Below are 12,500 nucleotides of genomic sequence, written 5' to 3' on the forward strand. Positions count from 1 at the left end.
TAGAAAATTTGATTGATTAAGTATGAAAGTTAAATACGTGGTTAAATACATGCCTAGATATGAACTAAGGTTAATTTAATAATTGGTTTAGTTAAAGGTACATGTCATTTGCTAAAAATAATGAACGACTATATTTTAGCAAGATCTAGATCTACTCTTATGTGGATAATGCGCTAAAAATAGAATTTACTATTAATAGGATATTATTTGAATTTATTCTAATAATAGATCTTAACCTATATATTGTTGAACCTGTTTCTTACATATAATTTAAGATTTCGTATGAGTACTAACGTGGCAGCAAAGTATTGGACAATTTCAAATACAATGACGAAATTATTACAAGCTGTCAGTACACGTCAGTTTTGGAAGATAACCTCAAGGTCTTGAAGTAAGGCGCTGTATGATCAGGTCAACAAAGATTATAACGGAAAGGAGCCTATTGTTTTAAACCTAAGTGGAGGCGTAGCACTATAAATAGAGGGCATCCTTTCAGAACTAAGGAGATACATGACATACACTTACAACATACATCTTGTGCTTCATTTGCTTTCTCTCTTCTTGCGATTTGTTCTAAGTGTTGTAATTTCCATTTTGATCATTCTTAGTTCATTTAACTCCTGCATTTTGTAATAGGCTTTAAAGTTCAAAGGAGTTAAAATTAGATTTATACGCCAAACTTAAGAATACTTTTTAAAGTGTTCAATTAGATTAAATCTCTATTGTGAGATTTGGGATTTTGCTTTTATTAAAGGGGACTTGTAATACGGTTCTTCAAGGGGAAGAACTTGGTGAGAGGAGATAGTGAGATCTTCTTTGTATTAAAGTCGGATTAATAAAAGGCGTTGAAATCCTACGGGTTGATAGAGAACCCATAGGCGGGGAGTAGGTTGGTTAGAACCGAACCTCGTTAACATATCGTGTGTTATATTCTTTAAGTTTATTTTTTCCGCACATACGCTATCGTTTACAAAGCTGTTTCAGAAAACAGTTTTGACAAGACTCCTCAAACTCTTGAGACAACTACCAGAAAAATTTTAAAAGCCCAAACTCTCTATTCACCCCCCCTCTAGAGAGTTCTCAACCTCCTATTAACCTTCAATTGGTATCAGAGCTAAGTTTCACATAAAAAGATTGACATCTTGTGATGGATCCAATAGGTGAAGGGTTGTTTGCTCAAGGTCGTTCGTGTTCAAGACCACCATTGTTTTGCGGTACAAATTTCTCACATTGGAAAACCTTGATGAAAATGTTTGTGATAGATCAAGATATGAAACTTTGGGAAATCATAACTAAAGGACCTAAGATACCCATGAAAAAGGATGTTCATGGAAATGATGTTATAAAATCTGAATCCGAGTATTCACAAACAGATTTGGAATGGGTTTCCAAAAATTATAGGGCAATGAATCAATTATGTTGTGCTCTTAATGGTACTGAGTTCAATCGAGTTTCTTCATGTACAAGTGCTAAAGAAATATGGGACAAGTTGGTTGTGACATACGAAGGAACAAGTCAAGTGAAGGAAACGAAGATCAACATCCTCATGCATCAATACGAAATGTTTAAAATGAAAAAGGATGAGAATATCAATGAAATGTTTACTCGTTTTACGTTGATTACTAACAGTTTGAATTCTCTTGGCAAAACTTTTACTAATGCAGAAAAAGTCCAGAAGGTCTTAAGATGTCTTCCAAGATCTAAATGGGGACCAAAGGTAACCGCCATAGAGGAAGCTCAAGACTTGAGAGTTCTATCGCTTGATGATCTCCTTGGAAAACTCACAACTCATGAACTTACCCTACATGATGATGGAGAAAATGATGTAATACCTTCCATGAAAAATCTTGCACTAAAGGCAAAGAAACATCATGAATCTTCAAGTGAAAATGAAGAAAGCGACGATGAAGAAGATCCATTTGCATTGATCTCAAAAGGTCTTGAAAGAATTATGAAAATGCGAAAAAGATTTAAGAAATTTAAATCAAGAAGTAAAGGTAAGTCTTCTAACTCTAGTTCAAATTTTAAGACTAACAAACTTGCTTGCTTTGAGTGTGGTTCTACAGAACATCTCGTAAAGGATTGTCCAAAGAAGAAAAAGGAATCCTACAAGAAGAACAAAAAGAACAAACAAGCAATGGTTGCAACTTGGAGTGATTCTGAAGAAACATCCGAATCTGAAACTGAAGATGGACAAGCTCATGTATGTCTTATGGCTAATGATAATGATGACTTAGATCAAAATCACAAAGAGGTACGTGAATATCTTTACACATGCACTAAAGATGAATTAGTTACAACACTCCTTAATATGTTTCAAATTGAGAAAATATTAAAAGATGAAAAGGACACCTTAGAAGATAGAATTCGACATTATGCTAAAGGCTGTGAAGAAATCTTGGATAAAAATGAATCGCTAAAGGCTGAAAAAGTTAAACTTGAAAAGACTGTCAAAGTCTTGAAAGAACAGAATCTCAGCCAAACTAAACAGCTCATTGATCTTAAGAATGAGAACAATGATCTTGAAGCCAGGATCAAAACCTTGAAAAATGAGTCTGAGAAAAATCTACAAGCATTAAACAAGCTTAACGAATCTGAATCCAAATTCACTAAAATGCTTACACAACAAAAACCTACTAGTGATAAACGTGGTATTGGTTATAATTATATTGCACCTAACTATAAGAGTAAAACCACATTTGTGAAAAGTTCATATAAACATAAACGTACACCTACTTGCACCTTTTGTTGCAAAGGAGGACATATGAGATTTGCATGTCCTTACAAACGTAAGGATAATCACATAATCAAGAATTCCTTTCCATTTGAATTACGAGGACAGATTAAGCAAATATGGGTTCCTAAAGGGACAAGACCACCCAACATGGTCTATCCCGAATATGATTCCAAATTTGTCACTTGGATAGCCAAGTAAGGTTGAGAAAGGTTATTTTCTTTTGTTTTGTAGGTTAAGCAAAGATGGATTTTAGATAGTGGCTGCTCGAGACATATGAGTGGTAAAAGCTCTTTATTTTCTGAAATTAAAGAAAAGTGTAGTGGCTCAATCACCTTAGGAGATAAAGGTAAATGCAAAATTTTAGGCGTTGGTAAAATTGGTAAGAATCCATCTAAAACCATTGATAATGTTTATTTAGTTGACGGTTTAAAATTTAATCTGCTAAGTGTGTCTCAATTATGTGATAAAGGTAATGAAGTGATTTTTGATAAAGAAAAATGTATTGTTAAAAATCCTAAAACCGGAGATACTCTCATTACTGCTCTTAGAAATGATAATGTTTATGCTTTGAATACTAACGAAATTGAAGTGCAGAATTTCAAGTGTTTGAAAGCTATTACAGATAATCCAAAACTTTGGCATAGACGTCTTGGCCATATTAATACTCACACCATGCAAAAGTTGGTAAGTAAAGATTTAGTCAAGGGACTTCCAGCTCTTGACTATAAACAAAGTCCTATTTGTGACGCATGCATTAAAGGTAAACAAGTAAGAAGTTCATTCAAACCGAAGAAAATGGTAAGTACATCTAGACCATGTGAGCTCTTACATATTGATTTATGTGGACCAATGCGTGTACGGAGCATAAGAGGTAAATCTTATATCCTAGTTATAGTTGATGATTATTCTAGATTTACGTGGGTTGATTTTCTAAAGGATAAAAGTGAAGCCTTGAAACCGTTCTCAAGACGTTGTAAAGAGATGCAAACTCAACTAAACCTTCCAATAGTCTCGGTTAGAAGTGACCATGGGAGAGAGTTTGATCAACTAGGCTTTGACTCCTTTTGTGAAAAATATGGTATAACCCATAACTTTTCAGCTCCTAGGACACCCCAACAAAACGGTGTAGTTGAAAGGAAAAATCGAACATTAGAAGAGATGGCAAGGACAATGCTTATTGAAAATGGATTAGCTAAACACTATTGGGCTGAAGCTGTTAACACAGCTAATTATGTTTTAAATAGATGCCTTATAAGACCCATACTTAAGAAAACTCCCTATGAGTTATTCAAAGGAAGAAAACCTAATATAGCATACTTTAGACCATTTGGTTGCAAATGTTTTATTCATAATAATGGTAAAGATTATTTGGGAAAATTTGATGCTAGAAGTGATGAAGGTACATTTCTTGGATACTCGCTTAATAGCAAGGCTTATCGAGTTCTAAACAAACGTACGGGTATTGTTGAAGAAAGTATACATGTTGTTTTTGATGAATCTGAAATTGAACCATCAAATGATGAGTTTAAAGAGTTAAACCTTAATAAGCATTTTGATGAGTTAAGTGATGATGAACTGTATATTAAAAGTGCTAAGGCAGTTAAAAAGGTTAACATGCAGGATACCATACAAAGTATTGAGGATGAAGAAAAACAGGTTGTTAACATTGAAGACTCACAGTCTGATCTTGAGACCCAACCTCAAGAACTTGAGATAGTTCCTGAACATACTGTTTTGGGTACACCAATTAGAAATTCCTCAAACGAAGTAAGTACAAGTTCTTTGAATGAATACACACCATCCATACTACGAAGAAGAACTAGAAAATCATATCAACATCCTCAAGAGAACATCATAAGTGATCCAAACAAAGGTACACAAACTAGATCCTCTCTTAAAAATCTATGTGCATTTTCTGCTTTTGTTTCTCTTGTAGAACCTAAAGATGTTAAAGAAGCATTACAAGAACCAGAGTGGATCATTGCAATGCAAAATGAGTTAAATGAATTCGAAAGGAACAAAGTTTGGGATCTAGTTGAAAGACCTCAAGATCGTACTATCATTGGAACTAAATGGGTCTTTCGTAATAAACTTAATGAGGATGGATATATTGTAAGAAATAAAGCAAGACTGGTAGCTCAAGGATATAATCAAGAAGAAGGTATAGATTATGATGAGACGTTCGCACCAGTTGCAAGGTTAGAATCTATCCGTATTATGCTTGCTTTTGCTTCTTACATGAATATTAAACTATATCAAATGGATGTTAAATGTGCATTCTTAAATGGATACTTGCAAGAGGAAGTATATGTTAAACAACCACCCGGCTTTGAAAATTCTGATCTACCTAATCATGTGTTCAAACTAAATAAAGCGTTATATGGCTTGAAACAAGCTCCAAGAGCTTGGTATGACAGATTTAGCTCACATCTACTTGAAAATGAATTTCAACGAGGTAAAATTGATAAAACTCTTTTCATTAAAACTAAAGGAAAAGATATTTTAGTTGTTCAAGTATATGTTGATGATATATTGTTTGGAGCTACTAATGATTCTTTGTGCAAGGAATTTTCTGAGATTATGTGCAAAGAGTTTGAAATGAGCATGATGGGAGACTTGACATTCTTTCTTGGACTACAAATAAAGCAAAAGAAAGATGGCATATTTATTTGTCAAAGTAAATATGTTAGAGATTTATTAAAGAAGTACAATATGGATCAAAGTAAAGAAGTTAATACACCTATGAGTACAACACTAAGTTTGGACCAAGACATAAATGGTAAGAGTGTTGATCAAAAGACATATAGAGGTATGATTGGTTCATTATTGTATTTAACTGCTAGTCGTCCTGATATCATGTTTAGTGTTTGCTTATGTGCTCGTTTTCAAGCTAACCCAAAAGAATCTCACTTAACAGCAGTTAAGAGAATCTTTAGATATTTACATGGGACTAAAGACTTTGGTCTATGGTACCCTAGTTGTGGAAATTTTGGTTTGGTAGGTTTTTCAGATGCGGATTATGCTGGATACAAGGTTGGTAGAAAAAGCACCTCAGGATCGTGTCAATTCTTAGGAAATTCATTGATCTCTTGGTATTCTAAAAAGCAAAATTCAGTTGCTTTATCTACAGCTGAAGCTGAATATATAGCTGCCGGTGCATGTTGCTCTCAAATACTATGGATTGCTCAACAACTTAGAGATCTTGGAATTGATCTCAAGGGCATACCAATAAAATGCGATAATACAAGTGCTATTTGTATTACAAAGAATCCAGTACAACATTCTCGAACAAAACACATTGAGGTACGTCACCATTTTATAAGGGATCATGTTGAAAAAGGTAACATTTCTTTATCTTTTATATCTACTGAAAATCAATTAGCTGATATATTTACAAAACCTTTAAGTGCTGATCGTTTTGCTCATATACGTATGGAACTTGGCATGTTAAATGATGTTGCATGAATTAAGGGGGAGATAATGATAAAGGTATAACACAATAAAAATAAAAGGATTGAGACGTTATTTGTTAAATTAATTCTTGGCATGAATTTAGGGGGAGTATTATATGTTTGCATGAACGATTGATGTTTATGCATGTGTTTAAGAATTGAAAATTAATTTCAATTTCTTAAAAAAATTATTTGTTATATAAAATGGGATTTATAATTAAATACCTTTAATTAATAAGGGATATTTAATTATTTTTAAAAAGCAAAATTATTTGTTTAAAATATTATTGGACATCAACAATATATTGCAATTATGATATTTTTATTTGTAAAATCAAATTAATCTCTTTTTTTGCATTTACGTGTAAACACAAAAATGCATCATTTTTGTTCATCATGATTACACAAAACCGGTTGATTTCCAATTACCCTTTTGAATTCTTTGAGTTGTCAAATCAATCCATTGGGAAGTACAAGTGCATTGTACTAGATGGCTATAAAGGGATAGTACAACCTCTTGCCTTCCTCATTCACTCACCATATCTTTTTCTGATTTTCCATCCCTAACCGTCCCTTTCACTCTCCTCTGAAAATCTTTTCAAATCCTCTTCATGGCACCCAAGAAAAGATTAAGTAAATCTTCTCCCAAACCTGAGAAGGGTGAATCTTCAAGAACACCCATTGCTGAACCAGTTTCACCAATTCCTTCACCATTACACACTAGTGATATTCCTAGGATCTGGTTTGAAAATCACACAGCATATGGACGTTGGGCTGATCTTTTTAGACAAAAATCTTTGTCTTACGTTGATATTCTTGATTTAACTTCTTTCTTTTCGAGGATTTTGAAATCATCTCATCTTTCATCCAATCTACGCCAGGTAAACTCTTGAATCCTGGTTCTAAGACCTATCCTTGTCTTGTGAAAATTTTCTATTCAAATTTGTCCACACGTTTTGAAAATGGGGAACAGATTTTAAGGAGTTTTATAAAGGGTCGAGAAATTTTAATTTCAAAAACCCTAATGAATGATATCTTTGAGTTTTCTCACAAAACTGATGATCAAACCCTTAATCTTATAGCATTACAAGATGCTAGAGATATGTTTCTGCTTGAATCTTGTGCTGATTTTTCTTCCACTAAACAGTTAACCCACAACGCTTTGAATTTAAACGGTAAACTGCTACACTACATCCTTGTTAGAACCGTTTTTTCAAGAAACTCTTCTTGTGAATTGGTCATGGATTCTCATCTTATTTTGATGTGGAAAATTGCTTCCATGAAAAATATTGATTTCTCTTCTATTATCTTCTCTACAATGCGTTTTTGCTGTTCGCAAACTCGTAATTGTGCTCTTCCTTTTGCTAACCTCTTGACATTGATCTTCGATCACTTCAATCTGCTCTCTGATGAAGAGGAAGTGGATTGCTCTGGTCCAATTTCTTTGTCTAGCGAAATCCTCCCTCCTCTGGGAATCTTTAAAGTTAATGATAAATATGAGTTATACTCAAATTTATCTACTGCTGATAAGGAGGATCTACAAAAGATCCATGGCAAGCGTTTAACCCGTCTTGAACCTCATATCCAAACACACACTACACTTTTCCGCCTCCAGTCTCTTGACTTGGAGGTTGGCGAAATAAAATCTTCCCTACTGTTTTTAGATGATAAAGTGTCTATCCTAACTTCTATGTTGGACACCTTTATGAAAGAAATGAAAGGTATGGTAGTAGAGGATGTGGTTGTGGAGGAAGAGGTTCCTGATGATGCTGCTGCTATGCCAACAAAGGAGGAGGTGATGGAGGAGGCAGGAGAGCAGAGAGAAGAGGAGAAGCAGAATGATGAGAAGCCGTGTGACCCGCAGGATGTAGGTGTTGTTGATGTGGAGGTTCAACCAGTTCTTGTGGATGATGATGACAAGGTTACTACTGGGAAGCCTGCTCCTTCCAAAAAGCAGAAGAGGAGGTCCAGGAAGTAATCGTATGATGTATTGATGACCAATATTTTTTTTTTTTGGTTTGCAAACAGTTTCTTTTGAAAACAAATCCCAACATTTTAGGACTTTCCCTGTTTTTTTTGATAAAAGTCAAAAAGGGGGAGAGGTGTAATATTTATTTTGTGGTTTATTTTGGCATATTTCTATTGATATGTCCGTTTGCATTTGCATGTTCATGTTTGCATGTTTCATGTTTGCATGCTCTGTTCATATTCATCCTTGCATATAATATGTTCTTGATATGTTCTTGAAATGCAATATAATATGTTCTTGAAATGCATTGATACTTGAAAATATATGCATATTTGATTTACTTATTACTGTGTTATGTCAAAAATAATTGTATATGGTTTGCTTTTGCATGTTCTAATTTTTGATTATTTGCATAGATGATCTGATTATCATATTGCTAGATGATTAGTCATATTCTCATGATTATAATATTTGCTAATCATAAATGAAATTTGAAAAGTTTTGATGTGATGTTTCACTATAGTAATGATGATTGATTATATTTGCATGTAACTTAATTGGAAACTTATTTGCATGTTTGAATGATGATCATAATAGTTTGGAAGTGTAGTATTCACTGATTTATACTGTTATGTTTTTATATTGTTTTGTTTTGAAAGTTTTTTTTTAAATCCTGTCGAACATATTAATTGATATTAAAATCTTAAGAACTTATTATCATGTTTTACAATCTATATAAGCTGAGAAATATGATTTAAGTAAATATGGTTTTGACTTTCATCAAGGGGGAGATTGAAGACTCAACTCTCTTAAGTATTAAGGGGAGGTTGAAGACTTAATTCTCTTTGATGATGATAATTCAAAACACATATTAGTCAAACAAATAAATTAAGTAATTACATTTAGTTGTTTAAGTTAAACTAAAATCATATTTGATATGTTTGATGATAGATAATATGTTTAAGTTCAAAGACACTAGAATGTGCTTAATTAGCTTAAGTTTATCTTAAGTTTGTTTCATGTCTTGAAAGGTTGTTTCAAAGACTTGATGAAATTAACATATTTTAGTAAAGTTGATTTCGTAATAATATTTGTAATATTTTTTACAAGACAATGTTCCTGGAATTATATTTGAAATATTTTAATAGGTCAAGGTTCATTAAAAGTAGCTTTGTTTTTATTTAAAATAAAGTCAACTATTTTTGTTACACGTATTGTCATAAAATGATTAGAAAATTTGATTGATTAAGTATGAAAGTTAAATACGTGGTTAAATACATGCCTAGATATGAACTAAGGTTAATTTAATAATTGGTTTAGTTAAAGGTACATGTCATTTGCTAAAAATAATGAACGACTATATTTTAGCAAGATCTAGATCTACTCTTATGTGGATAATGCGCTAAAAATAGAATTTACTATTAATAGGATATTATTTGAATTTATTCTAATAATAGATCTTAACCTATATATTGTTGAACCTGGTTCTTACATATAATTTAAGATTTCGTATGAGTACTAACGTGGCAGCAAAGTATTGGACAATTTCAAATACAATGACGAAATTATTACAAGCTGTCAGTACACGTCAGTTTTGAAGATAACCTCAAGGTCTTGAAGTAAGGCGCTGTATGATCAGGTCAACAAAGATTATAACGGAAAGGAGCCTATTGTTTTTAAACCTAAGTGGAGGCGTAGCACTATAAATAGAGGGCATCCTTTCAGAACTAAGGAGATACATGACATACACTTACAACATACATCTTGTGCTTCATTTGCTTTCTCTCTTCTTGCGATTTGTTCTAAGTGTTGTAATTTCCATTTTGATCATTCTTAGTTCATTTAACTCCTGCATTTTGTAATAGGCTTTAAAGTTCAAAGGAGTTAAAATTAGATTTATACGCCAAACTTAAGAATACTTTTTAAAGTGTTCAATTAGATTAAATCTCTATTGTGAGATTTGGGATTTTGCTTTTATTAAAGAGACTTGTAATACGGTTCTTCAAGGGGAAGAACTTGGTGAGAGGAGATAGTGAGATCTTCTTTGTATTAAAGTCGGATTAATAAAAGGCGTTGAAATCCTACGGGTTGATAGAGAACCCATAGGCGGGGAGTAGGTTGGTTAGAACCGAACCTCGTTAACATATCGTGTGTTATATTCTTTAAGTTTATTTTTTCCGCACATACGCTATCGTTTACAAAGCTGTTTCAGAAAACAGTTTTGACAAGACTCCTCAAACTCTTGAGACAACTACCAGAAAAATTTTAAAAGCCCAAACTCTCTATTCACCCCCCCTCTAGAGAGTTCTCAACCTCCTATTAACCTTCAATATATATATATATATATATATATATATATATATATATATATATATATATATATATATATGTATATATATATATATATATATATATATATATGTATGTATATATATATATATATATATATATATATATATATATATATATATATATATATATATATATATATATATATATATATATATATATATATATATATATATATATATATATATATATATATATATATATATATATATATATATATATATATATATATATATATATATATATATATATATATATATATATATATATATATACATATATATATATATATGATATATATATATATTATATATATATATATATAATATATATATATATATATATTATATATATATATATATATATTTATATATATATATATATATATATATATATATTATATATATATATAAATATATATATATTATTTATATATATATATATATATATATATATATATATATGTACATTTTTTTTTTTGGAAATTCGGAATCAATAAATGGAGGGAAAAAGAACCCTGAGCCCCGACACCCACACCCCCCCGGCATAAAAAACCCCTGTGAGGAAAAAGCCAGGGGGAAGAGGGGCGGAGGATACAGACCACACACCACAGCATAGGATTTGCCTATGCTCACAAGAACGTAATTGTTTGTTTTACGCTCCATTCTAAACACCACCTACCTATCAACACCACGATATTATAGGTATCACCTTACACACCAAAGATAGGACACAACACCTTACACACCATACATGCCATCAATAATACAAATCATGGATTCAAAACTGCAGAATGAAAGAATCTACATTAAAAATAACATTTGGTGCATAGCCAGGGGTACCAAGCATCTCCTTTGCCCAAAGACCTATTCTCGATCTCAGTGACATGATAAAATTATGAAAGTTGGGGATCTTTTCTTCGAATTTTATCTTGTTCCTTTCATACCACAACGACCAAATAACGCAACCAAGAGAAAGACTCCAGATGTCTTTGTGCTTCTTATCACTGAGCAAGCCAATCCATTGAATACTGAAACTTGAAAAAGTGCTATGGAGAGGTCCAGAAAGGTTCCACCATCTAAGTATTTCCATCCATGTGCTCCAAACAAATCTGCAAGTAAAAAGAATGTGAGAGTTTGATTCCAATTCAGTATTGGAAAAGGGACAACATGCATTTTGCGGGCCAATGATTCCTTTCTCCAAAAGGAGATCCCCTGTTTTCAACTTCTCCTTATATGCCAGCCACACAGATAATCTTGCTCTGGGAGGGATAAAACGTTGCCATACAATTGAAACTAGAGATTTGGGAATGGATGCACCAAGAGAGTTATTGTAGGATTCTTGAATGCATTTGGTGGGGTATGATGCAACATGAGTTCGTTTCCACATTACCCCATTTTCTGAATTATTTTTCGGCCCATTTTGTTCGATGACTAAGTGCAGAGAATGTACATCATCGGACTCCCAATCATACAAAAAACGTCGCCAAAGCAGGTTCCAAACCCAAGTGTTTCCTTCCCAAAATCCCATTTGGCATATCTGCAGATTCTTTTAAAGTGATATTGCAAAAAGTCTTGGAAAAATATTCTTTAAAATCCCCACTTCACACCATTTATCATGCCAGAAAAGAATTGAGGCACCATTTCCCACTCTTAAACACATGCCGTCTTGAATGATCGTTCTCACTTTGACTGTTTCCGGCTCATTGCTCATCAAGCTTGCCCACATACGAGATTTGACTTTGCTGAAATTTTCCATCGATGCTTTTTCCCCAATCATATCATGGACCGATTGAATAATTCTTTTCCACAGTGTATTATCCGACTCTGAGAATCTCCACCACCACTTGAATAAGAGAATCATGTTTTTGTGCAGTATGTTCCCCACACCTAGGCCCCCCATTTCCTTTGGCAGTTCAATATCAGCCCATTTGACTGTAGGGTAGCACCTTGAGCCCTCATTGAGACCCCCCCCAGAAAAATCTTCTTTGCAT

General features: G+C 32.8%; 1 protein-coding gene across 1 annotated transcript in view; it reads right to left on the reverse strand.

Annotated features, from left to right (window-relative positions):
• Positions 1 to 11,287: 11,287 nt before the first annotated feature.
• The window catches only part of LOC130824951 (uncharacterized), a 2,278-nt gene continuing 1,065 nt past the window's right edge, over positions 11,288 to 12,500 (reverse strand). Inside the window, exons 2-3 of the mRNA XM_057689973.1 lie at positions 12,194 to 12,352; positions 11,288 to 12,046 (exon numbers count right to left, since the gene is read on the reverse strand). Of these exons, the coding sequence (XP_057545956.1) occupies positions 11,288 to 12,046; positions 12,194 to 12,352 (918 nt within the window). The remainder of the gene's footprint in view (positions 12,047 to 12,193; positions 12,353 to 12,500) is intronic.

This window comes from Amaranthus tricolor, chromosome 10, assembly GCF_026212465.1.
Source record: "Amaranthus tricolor cultivar Red isolate AtriRed21 chromosome 10, ASM2621246v1, whole genome shotgun sequence".
Taxonomy (NCBI): domain Eukaryota; kingdom Viridiplantae; phylum Streptophyta; class Magnoliopsida; order Caryophyllales; family Amaranthaceae; genus Amaranthus; species Amaranthus tricolor.